General features: G+C 44.1%; 1 protein-coding gene across 1 annotated transcript in view; it reads right to left on the minus strand.

Annotated features, from left to right (window-relative positions):
- Positions 1-18,437, minus strand: part of HAT1 (histone acetyltransferase 1) — a 31,766-nt gene that overhangs the window by 2,289 nt on the left and 11,040 nt on the right. Inside the window, exons 5-10 of the mRNA XM_083712260.1 lie at positions 10,032-10,211; positions 9,665-9,786; positions 9,057-9,161; positions 8,408-8,514; positions 3,914-4,065; positions 1,743-1,859 (exon numbers count right to left, since the gene is read on the minus strand). Coding sequence (XP_083568386.1) covers positions 1,743-1,859; positions 3,914-4,065; positions 8,408-8,514; positions 9,057-9,161; positions 9,665-9,786; positions 10,032-10,211 — 783 coding nt within the window. The remainder of the gene's footprint in view (positions 1-1,742; positions 1,860-3,913; positions 4,066-8,407; positions 8,515-9,056; positions 9,162-9,664; positions 9,787-10,031; positions 10,212-18,437) is intronic.

Below are 18,437 nucleotides of genomic sequence, written 5' to 3' on the forward strand. Positions count from 1 at the left end.
TCGTCCCATAGGACGCTCTGTCCCATAGGACACACCTACTTTTTTGGGGGGGGAAATAAAGGAAATTTTTTTTCCTTTATTTCCCCCCCAAAACCAGGTCAGGGAACAGTGGGATGGCGGCGCTGCGCCTCCCCGCTGTCCCCCGAGCTGGTGGGGCTGGCCGATGTCTGCCCAGCACTAGGGGCGCTCTGCTTCAAGGCGTCCTGCGCGCCGGGCGGCAGGCTGCTATCCGCAGCGTGGGGAGCCCTGCGGGGAACTCCTGCAGGGCTCCCCACGCTGCGGATGTCTGTCTGGCGCGCGGGGCGCTCGGCTTCAGGGTGCTCTGCCTGCCAGGCGGCAGGCTGCTATCCGCAGCCCTGCTGCGGACACCTGCGCGGAGCACGGGGCGTCCTCCAAAGAGCGCCCCGTGCTCCGCGCTGCAGGCTGCCGCCCGCAAGCCCTGCGCGCCCGGGGGGGTTCCCCGGGCACGCAAGGCTTGCGGATAGCTTCCTGGAGCCTGGAGAGTGAGAGGTGTCAGTGCGCACCGACGCCTCTCGCTCTCCAAGCTTCAGCGAAAGCCTGCATTCGCCCCATAGGACACACACACATTTCCCCTTCATTTTTGGAGGGGAAAAGGTGCGTCCTATAGGGCAAAAAATACGGTATTCCTTTTACTAGGGAAATCTGTTTAGATCCCTCATAGAACTCTTGTCCACATACTCTCTGAAAGGGAAGCTACCTTTACAGTGGTACGGTGGCTGTCTGCTTGACTCCCGAAACCATTCGAAAACCAAGGCTGTAGGAGCTTCCTGCACTCAATTGGAAGCCGCATCGGACGTTCAGCTTCCGAAAAACGTTTGCAAACCGGAACGCTCACTTCCAGGTTTGCGGCGTTTGGGAGCCGATTTGTTCGGGAGCCAAGCTGTTCGACTACCAAGGTATCACTGTATTTAAAGGTATTTGGTATATGCTACTGTTACCATTAAAAGGGACGCAGGTGGCGCTGTGGGTTAAACCACAGAGCCTAGGACTTGCCGATCAGAAGGTCGGTGGTTCGAACCCCCACGACGGGGTGAGCTCCCGTTGCTCGGTCCCTGCTCCTGCCAACCTAGCAGTTCGAAAGCACATCAAAGTGCAAGTAGATAAATAGGTACTGCTCCAGCGGGAAGGTAAATGGTGTTTCTGTGCGCTGCTCTGGTTCGCCAGAAGCGGCTTAGTCATGCTGGCCACATGACCCGGAAGCTGTACGCCGGCTCCCTTGGCCAATAAAGCGAGATGAGCGCCGCAACCCCAGAGTCAGTCACGACTGGACCTAATGGTCAGGGGTCCCTTTACCTTTACTGTTACCATTACATGTCTAATGTTGCAAGAGGCAAGAGATCAGAAATCAAACTCAAAGGGCTGCATTTTTCTAATGAGCCCCACCAGTGTACCCACCTATTCTCCTCAATTTTCCTTCAGAAGGTTAGGGAGTGTGCGGGGGGGGGGGGGGGAGAGAAGACAGGGAAGAACGTCCCATTATGCAAGCAGAAATCCTTGCACTGACAAAACAATTATCTTAGCACTGCGTTTTATTGAGACTATGTAAAGTGCTCTGCGCCTTCGTATCTGTAGTAATATTGTTTGGCTGTCGCTTTAACAAAAGTACTGAGACAAAGCTTTAAAGAGGTGCATTAAAGGAAAGATAATTATGCACGGACGTTTTGGCATAAACAGTTTACAATGAAAACAACTTTAAAATATCCATGTAAGTTAAAAGCCACCTTGTAAGGGCCCATCAGTCTTCTTTTTACATCCAATCTGTAGCTTCTGGATTGTTCTGCATTACCCATGTCTGTCGCATGCAGCCGGAGAATTTCATACACCCGTCTTGTATGTTGCTTAAAAACAAGGGGAATGGCATATGAATCAAGACCAAGAAATGTCACTATACAAGGTTTAGAGAAACAATTTCAAGGTTGTGTAGCCTATCCTCTATCTTTAAACCCTGACACATGTAACTCCTAATTACTCCTCTGAGTAACATGCTTTAAACTGTATTTTAAAAACATTTATCCATTGTCTCACCTGGAGACCTTCAAATGTTGTAACTTTGAATCTGACACCCTACTCCTTTCCATTCGTTTATAAACACCCATTCATATAAACTTTGCTGACTTGGAGGAAAGCTATATATCCACCCTTGGTTTCTTCTTTATAAGGATCCGGTTCTTGTAATTGTTTCTCACTGGTCAGAAATTCTAATTACCTCTCAGTTCACACTTGGCTATCAACATGATTCTTTTGTGCTCAACCAAAGAACCAAATAGTATCAAACATGTGGGAAATGCTTGCTTCATTCTTTGGCACATACTGCGATTGTATCTTGCTGTTATTTGTCCATATTACCCCAATCCTGTTTTATAACTCCTACTGCTTTTACCAGATTTTTTAAAAAATCAAGTTTAATAATACTTTTTTCGTTTCAAGGCGAAAACTGAGTTGTTCCAAAGGCAATCCATGAACACACCAAGGTTTTTATCCAACTAAGTCATTGCACACATGGAATGACTTCATAGAATCATAGAGTTGGAAGAGACCACAAGGGCCATCGAGTCCAACCTCCTGCCAAGCAGGAAACACCATCAGAGCACTCCTGACAAATGGTTGTCAAGCCTCTGCTTAAAGACCTCCAAAGAAGGAGACTCCACCACACTCCTTGGCAGCAAATTCTACTGTCGAACAGCTCTTACTGTCAGGAAGTTCTTCCTAATGTTTAGGTGGAATCTTCTTTCTTGTAGTTTGGATCCATTGCTCCGTGTCCGCTTCTCTGGAGCAGCAGAAAACAACCTTTCTCCCTCCTCTATGTGACATCCTTTTATATAGTTGAACATGGCTATCATATCACCCCTTAACCTCCTCTTCCCCAGGCTAAACATGCCCAGCTCCCTTAGCCGTTCCTCATAAGGCATCGTTTCCAGGCCTTTGACCATTTTGGTTGCCCTCCTCTGGACACGTTCCAGTTTGTCAGTGTCCTTCTTGAACTATGGTGCCCAGAACTGGGCACAGTACTCCCGGTGAGGTCTGACCAGAGCAGAATACAGTGGCACTATTACTTCCCTTGATCTAGATGCTATAGTCCTATTGATGCAGCCCAGAATTGCATTGGCTTCTGCAAGGGCAATGGAACTCTCCCTCTATGTGCCCCCTGTACTACCTTCAAATAGTTCTAAGACTTTTATCCCTAGATAATTGTCCTAAATTCCCCCAATACAGTACTGAACTTTACCACCAGTAGTGCCTTGTTGCAATGGATCAAATACACTGGGTTGCATCCAATGCTAGTTCTACTCAGTACAGAACCATTGGAATTAATGGACCTAAGAGTAGGGCTCACACTGGATACAACCCACTGGCTGTACAAAACTTGATTTAGTCAACAGAAGCCAGAGCTCAACGACAGACTGAAGTTTGTTCCTGGCAGCCAAAATACGATAGTGTGACTTATGCATGCCATGTGATATCTTCTAGAAACGGTGGCTGGGATTCAAAAACCTACCTAAGTCTACTGGTTCTTTGGGAACTCAGGCACTAAAAGGAGAGTTGTTTCACTTACAATTGTTCTGAACATTAAGGCACTAGATGTAGGATTGAACATTGAGTACAATGCTGCCCTTTCATGAAGGAGTCCGTCAATGAAGAGGTGGGGAGCAGTTTTCAACAGCATTCTCCTCTTGTAGCCTCCCTCCCACCTGCTCTTCTACAGCAGATTTTTCTGGGGGGTGGGGGCACAGTGGACTGCCAGGGCGAATCAGGAAAAATGCCCTCTCCCATGAATGCAGCCTGTATTAGGTCAAGAACCTGTCTTCGAACAGAAGGACTCATCTTGTTTGTGGAAAGACTATGCCCACAGGGATGATCATCACATCAATACAATATTTTAAGCACCGTGTACCTTATTCACTTTCAGCTTTTGTTGAGCTTCTGTTACCATATCTTGACTGAAGCCTTGCTTGAGTTTCTCTGGAGAAAAGCAAGGTAAATCCTGACACAGTTTGACCAATACAAAATCTCGTAGTTTCACATAATTTTCAGACGGATCTTCAGCTAAAAGAACAAAGGAGAAGTGTTTTGTAATTTGCTTTTCCTGTCCATAAATCTCTGTCGTTTGTTTTAGTATAACTGAAATCCTTTGTTTATTAGGGGCTACCCCCACATCTTCTTCAAAAAATTGCTTTGCACACGTAACTACCATAAAGTTATCACAATTTTTCGAAAGTCCATGGTTTAGCTTTTGTAAAATAGGGGGTTCTCAGTAATTGGCTAATTGGGAACCACTGGGCTAGGGAATTAGAAGAGGAAGCACTGAATGCCCCCAGCTCTAAACAGTGTTTAAGATCTTTGCAAATTTATGTGAACTAGGCTTACCAAATTAGCAAGTTTCAGTCATATGAAATCATTAAAAGGTCTAATTCACCATGTAACAAATTCATGAAAAGCAGTGGGCTAACTATTTCAATCTCACCTTAAAGCAACTATTATTTTGTAAATCTGACTACCTTGTAAATCCACTCAGCTTGCAGCCCCCTTCGCAGAGCCGCCGTATAACTCTGAATGCCATTTCACTTTCATAATTTCCTGTCCCACTCCTGACTGTCCAACCCAATTTCCCCTTAACAGCAGCAACGCTAAATGGATGAAAAAGAGAAATTCATCTCTCCATACCTTTCAAGCTCCCTGTCGAAAAGAGCATGCACCCTAGCAAATTATTCCACAGGGCAATTTAAAGTCTGCTTCAGAGCAGTTTTACTGGAGAAAAAAGACACACCATGTTCCATGCATTGATGCAGAAGCCTGCTGTCTGCCATCATATGGCCTACTTTCATTTCTATGCACTGTCAAGGATGAGAAGCTGTAAATACATCTCTGGCTCAAAGATTCAGATAGAATATTCCATTTATGGACGGGCACAATTAAAATAACATTTTGTCCTTCGTCACCAATTGGTACAGTCGTACCTTGTTTTGCGACCGGGATCCGTTCTGGAGCCCAAGCCAAAAAGGACGCAGGGCAAAGCGCCGCTTCTGTGCACGCACACAGTACGGTTTGTGCTTCTGCGCATGCACGAAGTGCGATTTAGAGCTTCTGCACATGCAGAAGCAGCAAACCCTGAAGTAACCTGTTCTGGTACTTCCGGGTTTGCCGCAGACATTGGCCAGAATGGACAGTAGACAAGGCGGATGTTTGCGGAGGTATTACTGTACTTTATAATGCTTTTATAGATGATGGGAAGTATGTGGAATTTCTGTGTGGAATTTCTAAACAAGACTGAAATTCAAGATTTAGAGGTATATCTAGCATACAGGTACATGCCAAAACAAACTGCATTACTCGGCTCTACGCATGACTGGGGATTTTCTACTCCTGTCAAGAATCCTACTGCAAGGAGTTTTTGAAATCTGGAGGATTCACAAAATCAGTTTGTCGCAAAACATGTTGCTGTTAAAAGAAAATAGTTCTATTCCCACTGAACATAAAAAATGACGTTTCAGTACATAAAGGATCTCTAGGCTGTGGCCAAAGGGTTAATTTAGTATTAACTTAGTAGTGAGGTTTAAAAACAAACATACCGTATTTTTCGGTCCATAGGGCGCACCTAGTTTTTTTGGGGGGGGGGAATCGAGGATTTTTTTTTTATTCCCCCCCCCCCCAGCCATCCCCAAGCTAGAAAAGGGAGACGGAGCACTCAGTCTCCCTCTTCTGCCTTCAGGGACAGCCTCCCAAGCCTCCGTGGGGCAGCGGCTTACCCCGTTGTCCCCTGAGCTTATGGGGCTGGCGATGGGGAGAAGCTTGCTTCTCCCCACCGCCAGGCTCCAAACCAGGTCGGGGAATAGCGGGATGGCGGCGCTCCGCCTCCCCGCTGTTCCCCGAGGTTGTAGGGCTGCACGATATCTGCCCGAAGCCCAGGGTGCGCTCCGGAGCATGCCCCGTGCTTCAGGCTGCCGCCCGCAAGCCTTGCAAGCCCGGCGGGAACTCCTGCCAGGCTCCCCAGGCTTGTGGATAGCTTCCTGAAGCCTGGAGAGCGAGAGGGGTCAGTGCGCACCGATCCCTCTCGCTCTCCAAGCTTCAACGAAAGCCTGTATTCGCCCCATAGGATGCACACACATTTCCTCTTCATTTTTGGAGGGGAAAAAGTGCGTCCTATAGAGGGGAAATATGGTACATACACACACACTGGTAGCATAGTACAGTGGTACCTCGGTTTTCGAACGTAATCCGTTCCGGAAGACCATTCGACTTCTGAAACGTTCAAAAACCGAGGCGCAAAGGGCGGCCTGCAAATTCAATAGAGAAAATTGAAAAGAAAAGAAAAAATCAGCAGAAGCCGTTCGACTTCCGAGGTGCATTTGAAAACGGAAGCATTCACTTCCAGGTTTTTGGCATTCGAAAACCGAAACGTTCGACTTCTGAGACGTTCGAAAACCAAGGTACCACTGTGCTCAGGCTGTATTTACACAAAATACATTTCTGATGGTGTAATAAGAAAGTTAGCTAGAGGATACATTCAAGAAAACGCCTGAAACACCTCTGAATGGAACTATACCTCATATGGCTGTGACTCAAACAACTGCATAACTAGTTCCAGAAACCCCACAGGCTTTCAAAGTGAACCAACTTTCAAAAGCAGTTTGCGATAGGGCATGTGGGTGATATACAAGGTTATGTTTATATTTTAAAATGCAAAATTCCTACTGTGCGGCTAAAGTAGCTGGCTCATCCCCCCACCCCCAGTATATTCAAATCCAAGCAAAAATGGACTGGTAAATATAATTCCTGAGAAGTTCAACGAAGGGTTATACCCAAGGCATCCTAACAAAGCAGAACAGGGCTTTTTTTGCCTCCCCCTTCCTATCAGTCCACTGATAGTTGAAGGAGCTGCCAAAGAAACATGGAATACAACATAGAAGCTGCAGCAATAGAGGAGAATCAGGAAAAAAAACCAACCACCACCCCATGGAGGGGGGGGAGAGGGGGAATCTTACTGCAAGCAGAAGTCACCTATCCAAACAAATGAATTTTCTTTGCAGGGATATTCTTAACAGCCCACAATGAACTGTCGTAGGATAAACACCCAGAAGCTACCCTCTTTTCTTTAGTCAGTTATTGAGTCACTTTCTTTAACAGATCTCAGGGCAACGTAGAGCAAAAGATAAATAAAATATATCAAAAATTAACAACTTTGTGTGTGTGTGTGTGTGTGTGTAATTAAAATAGGGATGCAGGTGGCGCTGTGGGTTAAACCACAGAGCCAAGGACTTGCCGATCAGAAGGTCGGCAGTTCGAATCCCCGCGACGGGGTGAGCTCCCGTTGCTCGGTCCCTGCTCCTGCCAACCTAGCAGTTCGAAAGCACGTCAAAGTGCAAGTAGATAAATAGGTACCGCTCCGGCGGGAAGGTAAGCGGCGTTTCAGTGTGTTGCTCTGGTTTGCCAGAAGCGGCTTAGTCATGCTAGCCACATGACCCAGAAGCTGCATGCCGGCTCCCTCGGCCAATAAAGATGAGCGCCGCAACCCCCGAGTCGGTCACGACTGAACCTAATGGTCAGGGGTCCCTTTACCTTTACCTTTAATTAAAATACAAATCTGCACATTGCTGTTTGGGGTGAAATGATACCATACCAAACTGGAAAGATCTGGATACAAAGAAGTGTTTTTAGCCAACGTCTAAACCTCAACGAGGAAGACAAATGTAGCTGCAGGAGAGATCCTTTCAAAAATAAGAGGCCCCACTACAGAGAAGGCCCTTCTGTGCATTCCCAGTTGCATCAAGAAACAGAATCTTGTGCCATGTATTGTGGCATCTTGCAAAACAGACTAGCCCGTGGAAGCTTATGCTGTGATACCAAAGCATAGGATGCCACAGGGCAGTTTCTGTTCCGCATTGCCTCAAAAGTTCATTCCGATATCCTTTTCTTTAATTTTCTCATTCTCCAAGTTCATATTCTTTTGACGTTCGTACATTTGCTCTCTGGGGTCCTAAGAATGGAGTGCACCGTTGTAGTGATTAGTAAACCAATGTCTCTCACTGATTTAGTGTTTTGCCTGAAGGAAGAAAGCTCTGCAAGGAGTTCCAGAAACTTAAATCTCTTGTCAAGTCAGCTGCGTACTTTGCAATAAAAATGGCTAATTAACTGGTAATCCTTTCATGCTAGGGAATGGATTTCCATGGTGCACTGTTCCCAGGAAGGAAAGGATTTGAAGAATTACATTATACACAGTTCTTTCTGTGAGGAAGGGTAGCATTAACCTTGACCTCTGCTTAAGTTAATCTTTGAAAGATCATTTAATTTTGACAGATGAATTCAGAAAGTTATGGCACCGACTGTCAGGGAAGCAGTGTTCAGCATTTCATATAAATTAATTCTTATCTCCAGCGAAAGACTCACGTACCTGTTATATCAAGCACTGCAGGAGATGACATATAGTACCTATGAACTGTTTCTAAAAGCTGAGCCCCGTGACCTTCTCCTTGGAATGGAGGCAATATCAGCATTTGGCTACACATAGAACAAGGGGAAAAAAATACTTAGCAAAAAAATAAGAACTACAGTCATACCTTGGTTTTTGAACAGAATGCTTTCAACCCATTTGAAAACCAAGGTGCAGCTTCCGATTGGCTGTAGGAACGTCCTGCAGCCAATTGGAAACAACAAAAGCTGCACCGGATGTTCAGCTTCCGAAAATCGTTCAAAAACTGAAAAAATCACTTCTGGGTTTCGATCACTGAGATAGCTAGTATACTCAGCCCCCAGAAAATTTATTTACAGATTTATTCACAGTGAATTGCAATCTCTCTATACATAAGGCTTTACATACAAAAACCTTATAGACTCCGAACATAATTGCACTAAGAGTTTTCAGATTCCACCCCATTTCAGATGAAGACAATGAAATAAATAAATGCAAAGCCAGGCGAGAGTTTTAAAATTTCTTTTTTTAAAAGCCCACAAAATTAACACAATTATAAACAAGTATTGGGAACTTCAACAGTACTCTCTTCTGAAATAAAAGGCGAGGCACGTGCTATGCTGCCAATTACCTTACACGTGGCCGGGTTTTGTCTGGGTACACATAGTAATTATAGACTGTCATATAGCCTACGGTCGCAAAGAGCGTAGCTCCATCCTTATTATACTTCTCAAATCTGCAGATAAAACAGAAAGCCAAGCAGGTCAATTACAGTCGCGCTCCCATGCAGTGTCCATTTTCTTTTCCATTCTCTGACTGAATTTCCAGTGTCAGCAAGCTACTCTGTGAGGGCCCAATGGGTACACCTGCTATGTTCTGAATGTACAATTCACTTAATTGGTGTGCCGCAACTTGATAAATCAGACCTCTTTACAGCACTTCAGCGCACTTGCCTATTATAAAGATGAATAGGTGGCAAGTAAAAGAAAACACAGGCAAAGCTCATTTTACTGTTTAAGCCCTACATTCAGGGCTCCAACGGACAACAGTATTTAATTTGGCTCTATTCTCAAGGTCTCGCAAAGCATAATGGACACAAACTCCAGCCTGATAAACAATAGTTTTCTCTTTCCTGGGAAAAATATCATTATACTGTCCCCAATAATTGGCCAGCCACAATTAAAATGCAGCCTTTTGTGGAGGTAATAAGGTCCACTGTTGCTTTAGAACTGTACTTACACTAGAAAGTAGTTCCATCTTTCATCATCCACGTCAATAAAGCTAGCTGTTTCAATAAACCACATCAAGAAGGTCTGAAGCCTTTCATGATACTCTCGAAAGCCTGGGCATGTGATGTCAGCCTAGGGAAAAAGCCAGGAGAAGTCAGGTGAAACTCTTCACCAAAGGGAAGAGAGCACATCACAGAGCCTTATAAAGTACCTCTGTGGGAAACTGTTTTATTAGCACACTGAAAGTGATCTTGGAGAAATAGCAACGTTTTACATATCACAAGCAATTATTTGAGGGTCACTTAAAAGTTGCCATGAAAGCTCTATCGGAAGGCTCTGTTTCTCCCCACCACCACCACCAAACACACACTTTTTACCTTGTATATTTGATACTTTACGTCTTCGCCAGCTTCTTCGTTATGCACAGAATATGTATGTAACAATGTCCCAAACGGCTTGAAATTGACCTCTTTTTCCAGCAGAGATACAAAGTCATCTGTACTTGTGCTAAAGCCTGGTGGAACAATTTCTCTAATTTTACTTTCCACATCATCTGCCTGAAAACAAGAGGTGGGGAGATAGAGATAGAGAGAGATGCACTGAGAATAAGGAATTGACTATTTCTAGAATTCACATAGGGTGGCGTGTTTATGCCCTGTGATTGTTGAAGCGCTATTTAAAGCACCCAATGTGGTTTCCTAAAATTTTGCACAGGTCTTTGTCCCAGACACAACAAAATGGTACACATGGGACCTTGCCACTAGGTGCCCCCTTGTGGCCCTTAGTTTACAAAGCTCAGAGCATTCATACGCACCCCCTAGTCCAGGGGTCTGCAACCCGCAGCTCCGGAGCCGCATGTGGCTCTTTTACACCTTTGCCGCGGCTCCGGGGCGGATACTAGCGAGGGGAGGAAGCGCATTGTGCGCCCCGACACTCCCCACTGTGGCGGGCGCTGTACTGGCTGTGACGTCGCATGGGGGCAGTGCGTGCGTTAGTCACGCACCGTCCTGACGTCACCTTCCCGCCCACCCGCTACATTGTAAGGGGCATGTACGCTGGTCACTGTTTTGAAAGGGAGTGAAGAACACGCACACACAAAAAGGTAACTTGTTAATTTAACGTTTATTTCTATGAGGAGGAGTAATTCTGAGGGGGTCAAACAAAGAATTAATAAAAAAGTGACAAAAACGTTATTTTTATAATGACGAGTTTTGCGGCTCCCAGTTTTTTTTTCTTCGGAAACAGGTCCAAATGGCTCTTTTTGTCTTAAAGGTTGCAGACCCCTGCCCTAGTCCGTTATCACATTGTTCAAATCTACTCTTTCAAGGGATCCACCAGTAATACGTTATACTGGAGCATTCCCGGTTTAAGCTGTGCTCAGGGAAACTGCCTGTCCCTTATTGGAGGCAAAAAGCCAGCCTGGTCCCTCAGGCAGTTTCTCATGGGCACAAGGGTGGACACAGATTCACAATAATGTTGTGGCCTGCTCTTCAGTTGTCTTCCTTTTGAGGTAAGGCAGGGCAGGAGTTTAAAACATACAAGGTCAAGCAGGATCTTGAATGTTATCAGCACTGGAATAAGAAGTGTGCATGTTAAGTAAACTTAATTGCTGAGTCGGGAAGACAACATTCCTGATGTGTCATTGTGCTTTGGATAATATACTCATGGTAAGATACTTCAGTTCAATAGCAGGTTAAACTGAAGCATCTTACTTCAGAAAACAGCTTTTCCACGAACACAAGATTCAGATTCTGCCTTTCTTTTAAAAAACAACAACTTGGAGCACTGGCATTTCATTACAGTAATAAAGAAGCTAGTAACCTTTTACCATAAGGGTCTAAGGAAAGGGAAATTTTAAGACAGTGTACAACTCCCCACCCCAATAATGGTCAATGCCACTAGCTCATTAAACTTTAGATAGGCTAAAAGGAAGAAAAAACGGAGAATCTAGTTTAGATTCTTGACTCTCAAGAGTTCCTTCCTTCTTGCCTGCCGCTATGTCCTGACTAGGCACCTCAGTGCACTTATTAAATGCAGTCAATGCAACTTTGGTCTGCTGATATGCTGGTTGGTCAGGCCCACTGTATCTGCTTCTTGCAGACGTCTACCATTCAATATGGAATTCTTAAGTGAACAGTCTTTGATCACTCTTTCGGAGTAACACGTGTGCAATACAATCCCACACCCTCAAGGTTGCTCAAAAGCAACCCAAACAAATTAGAGTATTTAAGAAACTAACTGGCAGCAACAGGACAAACTCTTTTCCAGCCTGAATTCTGGTTTACACATACAAGGAAAAAGCCCAAACACTCAAGTGTCAGGAAAATACAGACTTGGGAGCATGGTGGCAAGCCAATATAATTTATGCGCTAAAGACTCAAGGGGGGGGGGAGAGAAGGAACTTCTTTTGCCCAAAGAATTTTTTTGATGCAATTTAACCAAAAGGGTGGGGAGGTTTTACAAGCAAAACTGAATTAAGATTAGCCTTGTTAAACAGCCAAATTGAATGTTACAGACTATCAGCTGAGCAGACATCATAATCCCTTTCAGGCCTCCAAAAGACCACTTGATTGAATACATTTACTACTTCTCCTTAACCATGAATATTTGATGAAGTTTCACAATAACGTATTGCCGCTTCTCACCAGGCAATAAAACTTAATGAATTGGTCTCAACTTAACAAAACCCTAACCCCCTCAATGCAACCCCTAAAAGCCTGACATTACATTCAACAAAATGAGCTTACATTCTATTCAAACCCGGCTCCCAACAATGAGTCCAGGTTTTCACTTAATGGAGTTTGCCATGAGTTCAGCTGTAATGTTTGCATTGTATCTATTTCCATAAGGGCTGACACAAGAACACTTTGTGTTAACTTACTAAGCAGCTCTTTCACACCGTTTACATGCATGATAAGTATTAATTCTGAACCAAGACCATTGCTACTTAGCATTCAAAACAGGGAAATTAAGACGCTTAGGACAAAATACACTACAAAAGGCTAATACAACACACTACTAATTCCTGTTCTTTCAACTGGAGTCCCCCTAAGTAGAAGCAATGCACCTGCAAATGAATAATACTTTACTATCAGCTATATCGGGGGGATGTAGAATATGGGCACAGTTCAGTCTACACACACTCCATTATTAATGCTTTGGTGCCACCAACTTTCATATTTAATCAGCCTTATCTTCCTAAAGAGCCATTATGTGCGGCATGTACGGTAGCTCTACGACACTTGATTTTGTCTTGTGCTACTGATTAGACACCTTCAAATAAAAATTAAGAACATTTTCCTATATTAAATTTATTTAGTAAAGGTGCAGCAAGAGCGTGCCTGCGGCTAAATTAGGAATACCAAATGAGTTTCTAAAGAGTACTTTTAAAAAAAACAAACTATTCAGGAGTGCTAGAGTGGCAAATTTTTAAATGTACGTTTTAACAGGGAAGAGAGGTGGATGAAAGTCATAGCTAATTCCCATTCCCCCATATAGAACCCCTTTGTTACTATTTCTCAATATTTTACAAATATAACACACTACATACTATGCTATGTATCATATCATGCACTTAATGTAAAGAAGCACCTTTTGGGTAGACATTACCTATTCTGAAGTCCTGCTAAGGACTTCTTATTGTGTCCTATTCCCTACTGCATGGGTTACCTGTGGCATTCAGGATGTTATTTTATTTATTGGTTCAATTGATATCCCACCCTTCCTCAGTTCGTTTGATCCCAGACAGGTTGCCACCTAGCAGTAATGCTGCTCATATCAACCCAGTCAGCGTGACCAACTGTAGGTGACGATGGAGTTACAGTTCAGCAAAATCTTGATGGCCACAGGTTCCCTATTCACGATCTACTGAAAGGCAGTTTGTTCCATGCAGGGGTATAAAATCTTTTGCAACAGTTAGAAGCAAGAGTACGCAAAGAGAAAGTTGGCCGGGAGATGGATATCCGAGTATTCAAAAGAAAAGAGGGTTCCCGTTCTTCCTGGCACATTCTAGTATGTTATTCTCCCACAAAACATCTCAGCCTTCCTTTTAGACAATAAGCAGTGGTGAAGAAGTGTCAATTATGATAAAGGTTCAAGTTTACCTAGAAGTTACAGCCTCTGATTTACAAGGCCTTCCTTCAAATGACCACAGGAGTGGAGCATAAGCACTCTGCATAACCTCACAGCTATATATGTAAAGGTAAAGGGACCCCTGACCATTAGGTTCAGTCGTGGCTGACTCTGGGGTTGCGGCACTCGTCTTGCTTTATTGGCTGAGGGAGCTGGCGTACAGCTTCCGGGCCATGTGGTCAGCATGACTAAGCCACTTCTGGCGAACCAGAGCAGCGCACAGAAACGCCATTTACCTTCCCGCCGCAGTGGTACCTATTTATCTACTTGCACTTTGACGTGCTTTCGAACTGCTAGGTTGGCAGGAGCAGGGACCGAGCAACGGGAGCTCACCCTGTCGCAGGGATTTGAACTGCCGACCTTCTGATCAGCAAATCCTAGGCTCTGTGGTTTAACCTACAGTGGCTGGCGCGCGCGCGCGCACACACACACACACACACACACACATATATATATATTCCCAAGTTGAGCTGTATCCAAAGCAGAGGTTCTGAAGAGGCACCTGAGGCAGCCTTTACTCAAATTTGGCCCTGCTTCTTGGAAAGGCATTTGGAGGAGGGGGGAGTGTGAATATACAGGAAGAAAGAAGGGGCCAAGAAGACTAAAATAGAGAGTGAGAAAAAAAAACATGTAGATAAGGGGAGAAAGAAAATAGAAGGAAAAAGTGTATACAAAAAAGGCTGCTTTAAAAACAACAAAAATGTGTTAAAGAACAATTAAAGATGGTAAAGTGGTGGTGGTGGGAGAAAGATGATAGTCCACACCACATTTCTTTACATTTGGCCTTTTCCTCTAATATGTATAAGTTTCAGATTTCTAATATTGTGGACTGGCTAGATTTAAAAACAAGAAATGCAGCACTAAATACACACACAGCTATACGGCCTGCTCCTATTGGAAAGGAAGAACAGTGGTCAAGATTAGGGTTATTCTGCAGTGCATACGGCCTTGGTAAACAACTGTGTGGCGTTATAACGTCTATCTAAGAAAATCTTAAATCGGAGATGTGCTGTATTACTGAACCTGCTGATATTAAGACATTCAGGCCATAACCACAAGTGAGGAACATGGGGTCTTCCAGATGTTCTAGGGACTCCCAATTCCCACCACTCCAGATCACTGGACCACATCTGGAGGATCACAGATTCTCCATCACTGCTAAAGACACTGATTTGGTAGGAAGTCCTATTGAACTCATTGGGATTTATGCTTGGAATAGGCATCATTAAGTAAAACGAGTTTGGGTATACCCGGAAAAGAAGCTGTAAGGAAAAAAAGAATAAGCCTCAAAAATATCTAGGGCTGACATTTTTTATGCGGTAAACTACTTTACCAACCTCTTGCTGAACGGTTCGATTTTGAAACAGGATGGAAGTCTGACGAGGGAAGTGTATTGCTAAACCTGGTGAATACCCGTGTTTGTGTTTATTAATGTGGTGTGCAAGGCTGCTAGCTCCTAAACCTGCCCCTTAATGTGGCTTTGCTGCCCCTTTCCCCAATACACGTCCTCAATACATGTGCCTTAATATTCCACAATTGTGTTTAATTCAGTGAGGCCAAATGCAGAAGATGGGGAGGGATAATCTGTATCAGATACATCATAGAATGTAGGAACGCCCCTTTCCCCACGACATTCCACTTGACATGTGCAAGTATTCATTCTGCCGAACAAGAAGCCTTACATTCAGGCAGACACTTGAGATGATTTAGGGATCTAAAACTTACTTTAGAATTAGGACATTTAGCGTAACTAGAATGGTAAATGCGGGACATGGCTGCACAGAAGGAATTTCACCAAATAATTTAAACACAAATAAAAAATATACCAAATTTTGCACTCATACAACTTCTACAGTGGTGCCCCGCAAGACGAATGCCTCGCAAGACGGAAAACCCGCTAGACGAAAGGGTTTTCCGTTTTGGAGGCGCTTCGCAAAACTAATTTCCCTATGGGGTTGCTTCGCAAGACGAAAAAATCTTGCGAGTTCCCGCGGGTTTTTTTCGCTCCCCCCCTTTTCCTAAGCCGCTAAGCCGCTTATCAGCTGTTCCGCTGATAAGCCGCTTATCAGCTGTTCCGCTGATAAGCCGCTTAACAGCTGATCGCTGAAAGCCGCTAGACAGCTGTTGCGCTAATCCGCTAAGCTGTCAATGGGCTTGCTTCGCAAGACGAAAAAACCGCTAGACGAAGAGAATCGCAGAAGGGATTCTTTTCGTCTAGCGAGGCACCACTGTAAGTCTATGCCCCATGAAAACAGCCAACTTCTTGATGGAGACCAGGGTGGCAGATGTTACTTCTCTTTGTGCAGTTTTGTGAAGAACTACACAATGCTTCAGATGTATATACTGAAGAGGTGCCTTTGCAAAGCAATTCCAGAAAGTATACATTAGGGATGAATGAATTAGTCGCTTTCTAATCAGTGTCAGTTTCACATTTTTTTTACCTGTTAATGGTCACATTAATTAGTAACTTTCCCCCCAAAAAATAAATTCAAAACTAATGTTAATGCTCAGTTTGAATTTGCTAGTTTTCACGCTTCTCCAAATATTGCCATGAAGTTCTCATCAGTTTAAATGCATTTAAACTGATGAGAATTTCACTGCAACATTTGGAGAAGCGTGAAATCTAGCAAATTCAAACTGAGAATTAGACCACAATGTGTTGAGTAGACCACCTTATGTAGGAATTTACAACAGTGATGTTATTTGAGCAACCCCGCTATACATTTATTTAAGACCAGCTTTGAGTAACCAATCACAGAAATGCTAGTCCAGAAATCCAATCTCTGAAAAAGAGTTTTAAAAAAACCACAATGGAGGATCAAAAAGTCTGGGTTAAAAGTCAAGCTGAAAGCTAGTTGAGAGATGGTGTAGTGCAAGGGTTGCCAAACCTTTTTGAGCCTGTGGCCACACTTAAAAACCAGAGAAGTTGCTGTGAGCACCACACACTGAAATCCAGGCTATTGGTTACAACAGAATGCTTGCTTCAAACCATATTTCAGTGGGAGGAGGAGAGAGGGAGGTGACTCAGTGGGTAGTAAGAAAGGCCTCTTTGGGAATGTGAGTATAATGTTGATGACTGGTGATTGTGCAGTATCAGACTGAGTTGTGAACGAGGAAGCCTCTGGACTGAACCTTGCCTCTGCTGAGAACTTACTAGGCCTTTTGTGTGCTGCTTTCCATCAGACCCTCCCTCCACGCAGACGCAGGTGGCGCTGTGGGTTAAACCACAGAGCCTAGGACTTGCTGATCAGAAGGTCAGCGGTTCGAATCCCTGCGACGGGTTGAGCTCCCGTTGCCCAGTCCCTGCTCCTGCCAACCTAGCAGTTCGAAAGCACGTCAAAGTGCAAGTAGATAAATAGGTACCGCTCCAGCAGGAAGGTAAATGGCGTTTCCGTGTGCTGCTCTGGTTCGCCAGGAGTGGCTTAGTCATGCTGGCCACATGACCCAGAAGCTGTACGCCGGCTCCTTCGGCCAATAAAGCGAGATGAGCGCCGCAACCCCAGAGTCGGTCGTAACTGGACCTAATGGTCCCTTTACCTTTATCTTTCCATTAGACCCAGACCCTCCCTCCAGCCTGCAATATGAGGGATAATGATACCAACTTAACTTACAGAGTTGTTACAACCATTTCACTCATAAATAATGAGATTCTGTATGAAGGGATGTAATGATACTGGTGCCGCAGATAATTAGTCACAACAACTGTGATTTTCAGGGAGTACATTTCTCTGTGATTTTGAGGAGGTACATTTCTCTGAAACAGCCATCTGCTTTAGCTAGAATCAATGGGTGACCAACTCCTTTGTGGCAATTTATAAATTGCGGCCTCTGGTGAGCTTGTCTTTAAAATATAAAAATAAAAACTCTGCAGCATATATGCAAATTAAGACTCCTTCAGTTTTAAATGAGTAAACAACGCTTCTGCGCTGCACGAGGCTTATGTTTTTTAACAGTTGTTGCTCCTAATTAATGCACCACTCACACTGATAAATTTCTGTACAGATCACATCTTAAGGAGAAACAAACCTGTTTTTATGCGGTGCTATTGTTTTCCCTCAGTGTGTACCAAACTGGATTTTCAATGCTACTCTTAAAAGCGGCAAAAATATACCCGAACTGCAAATTTATTCCAAATGTTTTTATATATGTTTTAAGGAACTAGTGTCCATTCCAAGTACTTTAAAGATGTTTAGTCACTTGGGTGCTGCTATATCGCTCTTCCTGGAATTTATTTAGGCTTTACACCAGGCATAGGCAAACCCGGCCCTCCAGATGTTTTGGGACTACAACTCCCATCATCCCTAGCTAACAGGACCAGTGGTCAGGGATGATGGGAGTTGTAGTCCCAAAACATCTGGAGGGCCGAGTTTGCCTATGCCTGCTTTACACAGAACACAGAAGTGACGTAGTGTTCCAATCCACAACCTGGAGTGCTTATGAACACAAGGAGACAGACAGAGTGGATGAATTTGTATGATGAGCCTTAAACAATGCAGAAAAGGTTTTGGCCAAGAAGCAGATCTTAAGAGCAGCAATTTGAAGGAAGAGAAGTTTTCCTTTTGGATAAGAAAACTACCGTTGGTTCTGTGAGAAAGGATTGCCATTTAACAAAGTTGGATACTGCTTTGAGTGTTGTTGAAATGGAAAAATAC

The sequence above is a fragment of the Podarcis gaigeae genome (assembly GCF_964106915.1).
Source record: "Podarcis gaigeae genome assembly, chromosome: 1".
NCBI classification, from domain to species: Eukaryota; Metazoa; Chordata; class Lepidosauria; order Squamata; family Lacertidae; genus Podarcis; species Podarcis gaigeae.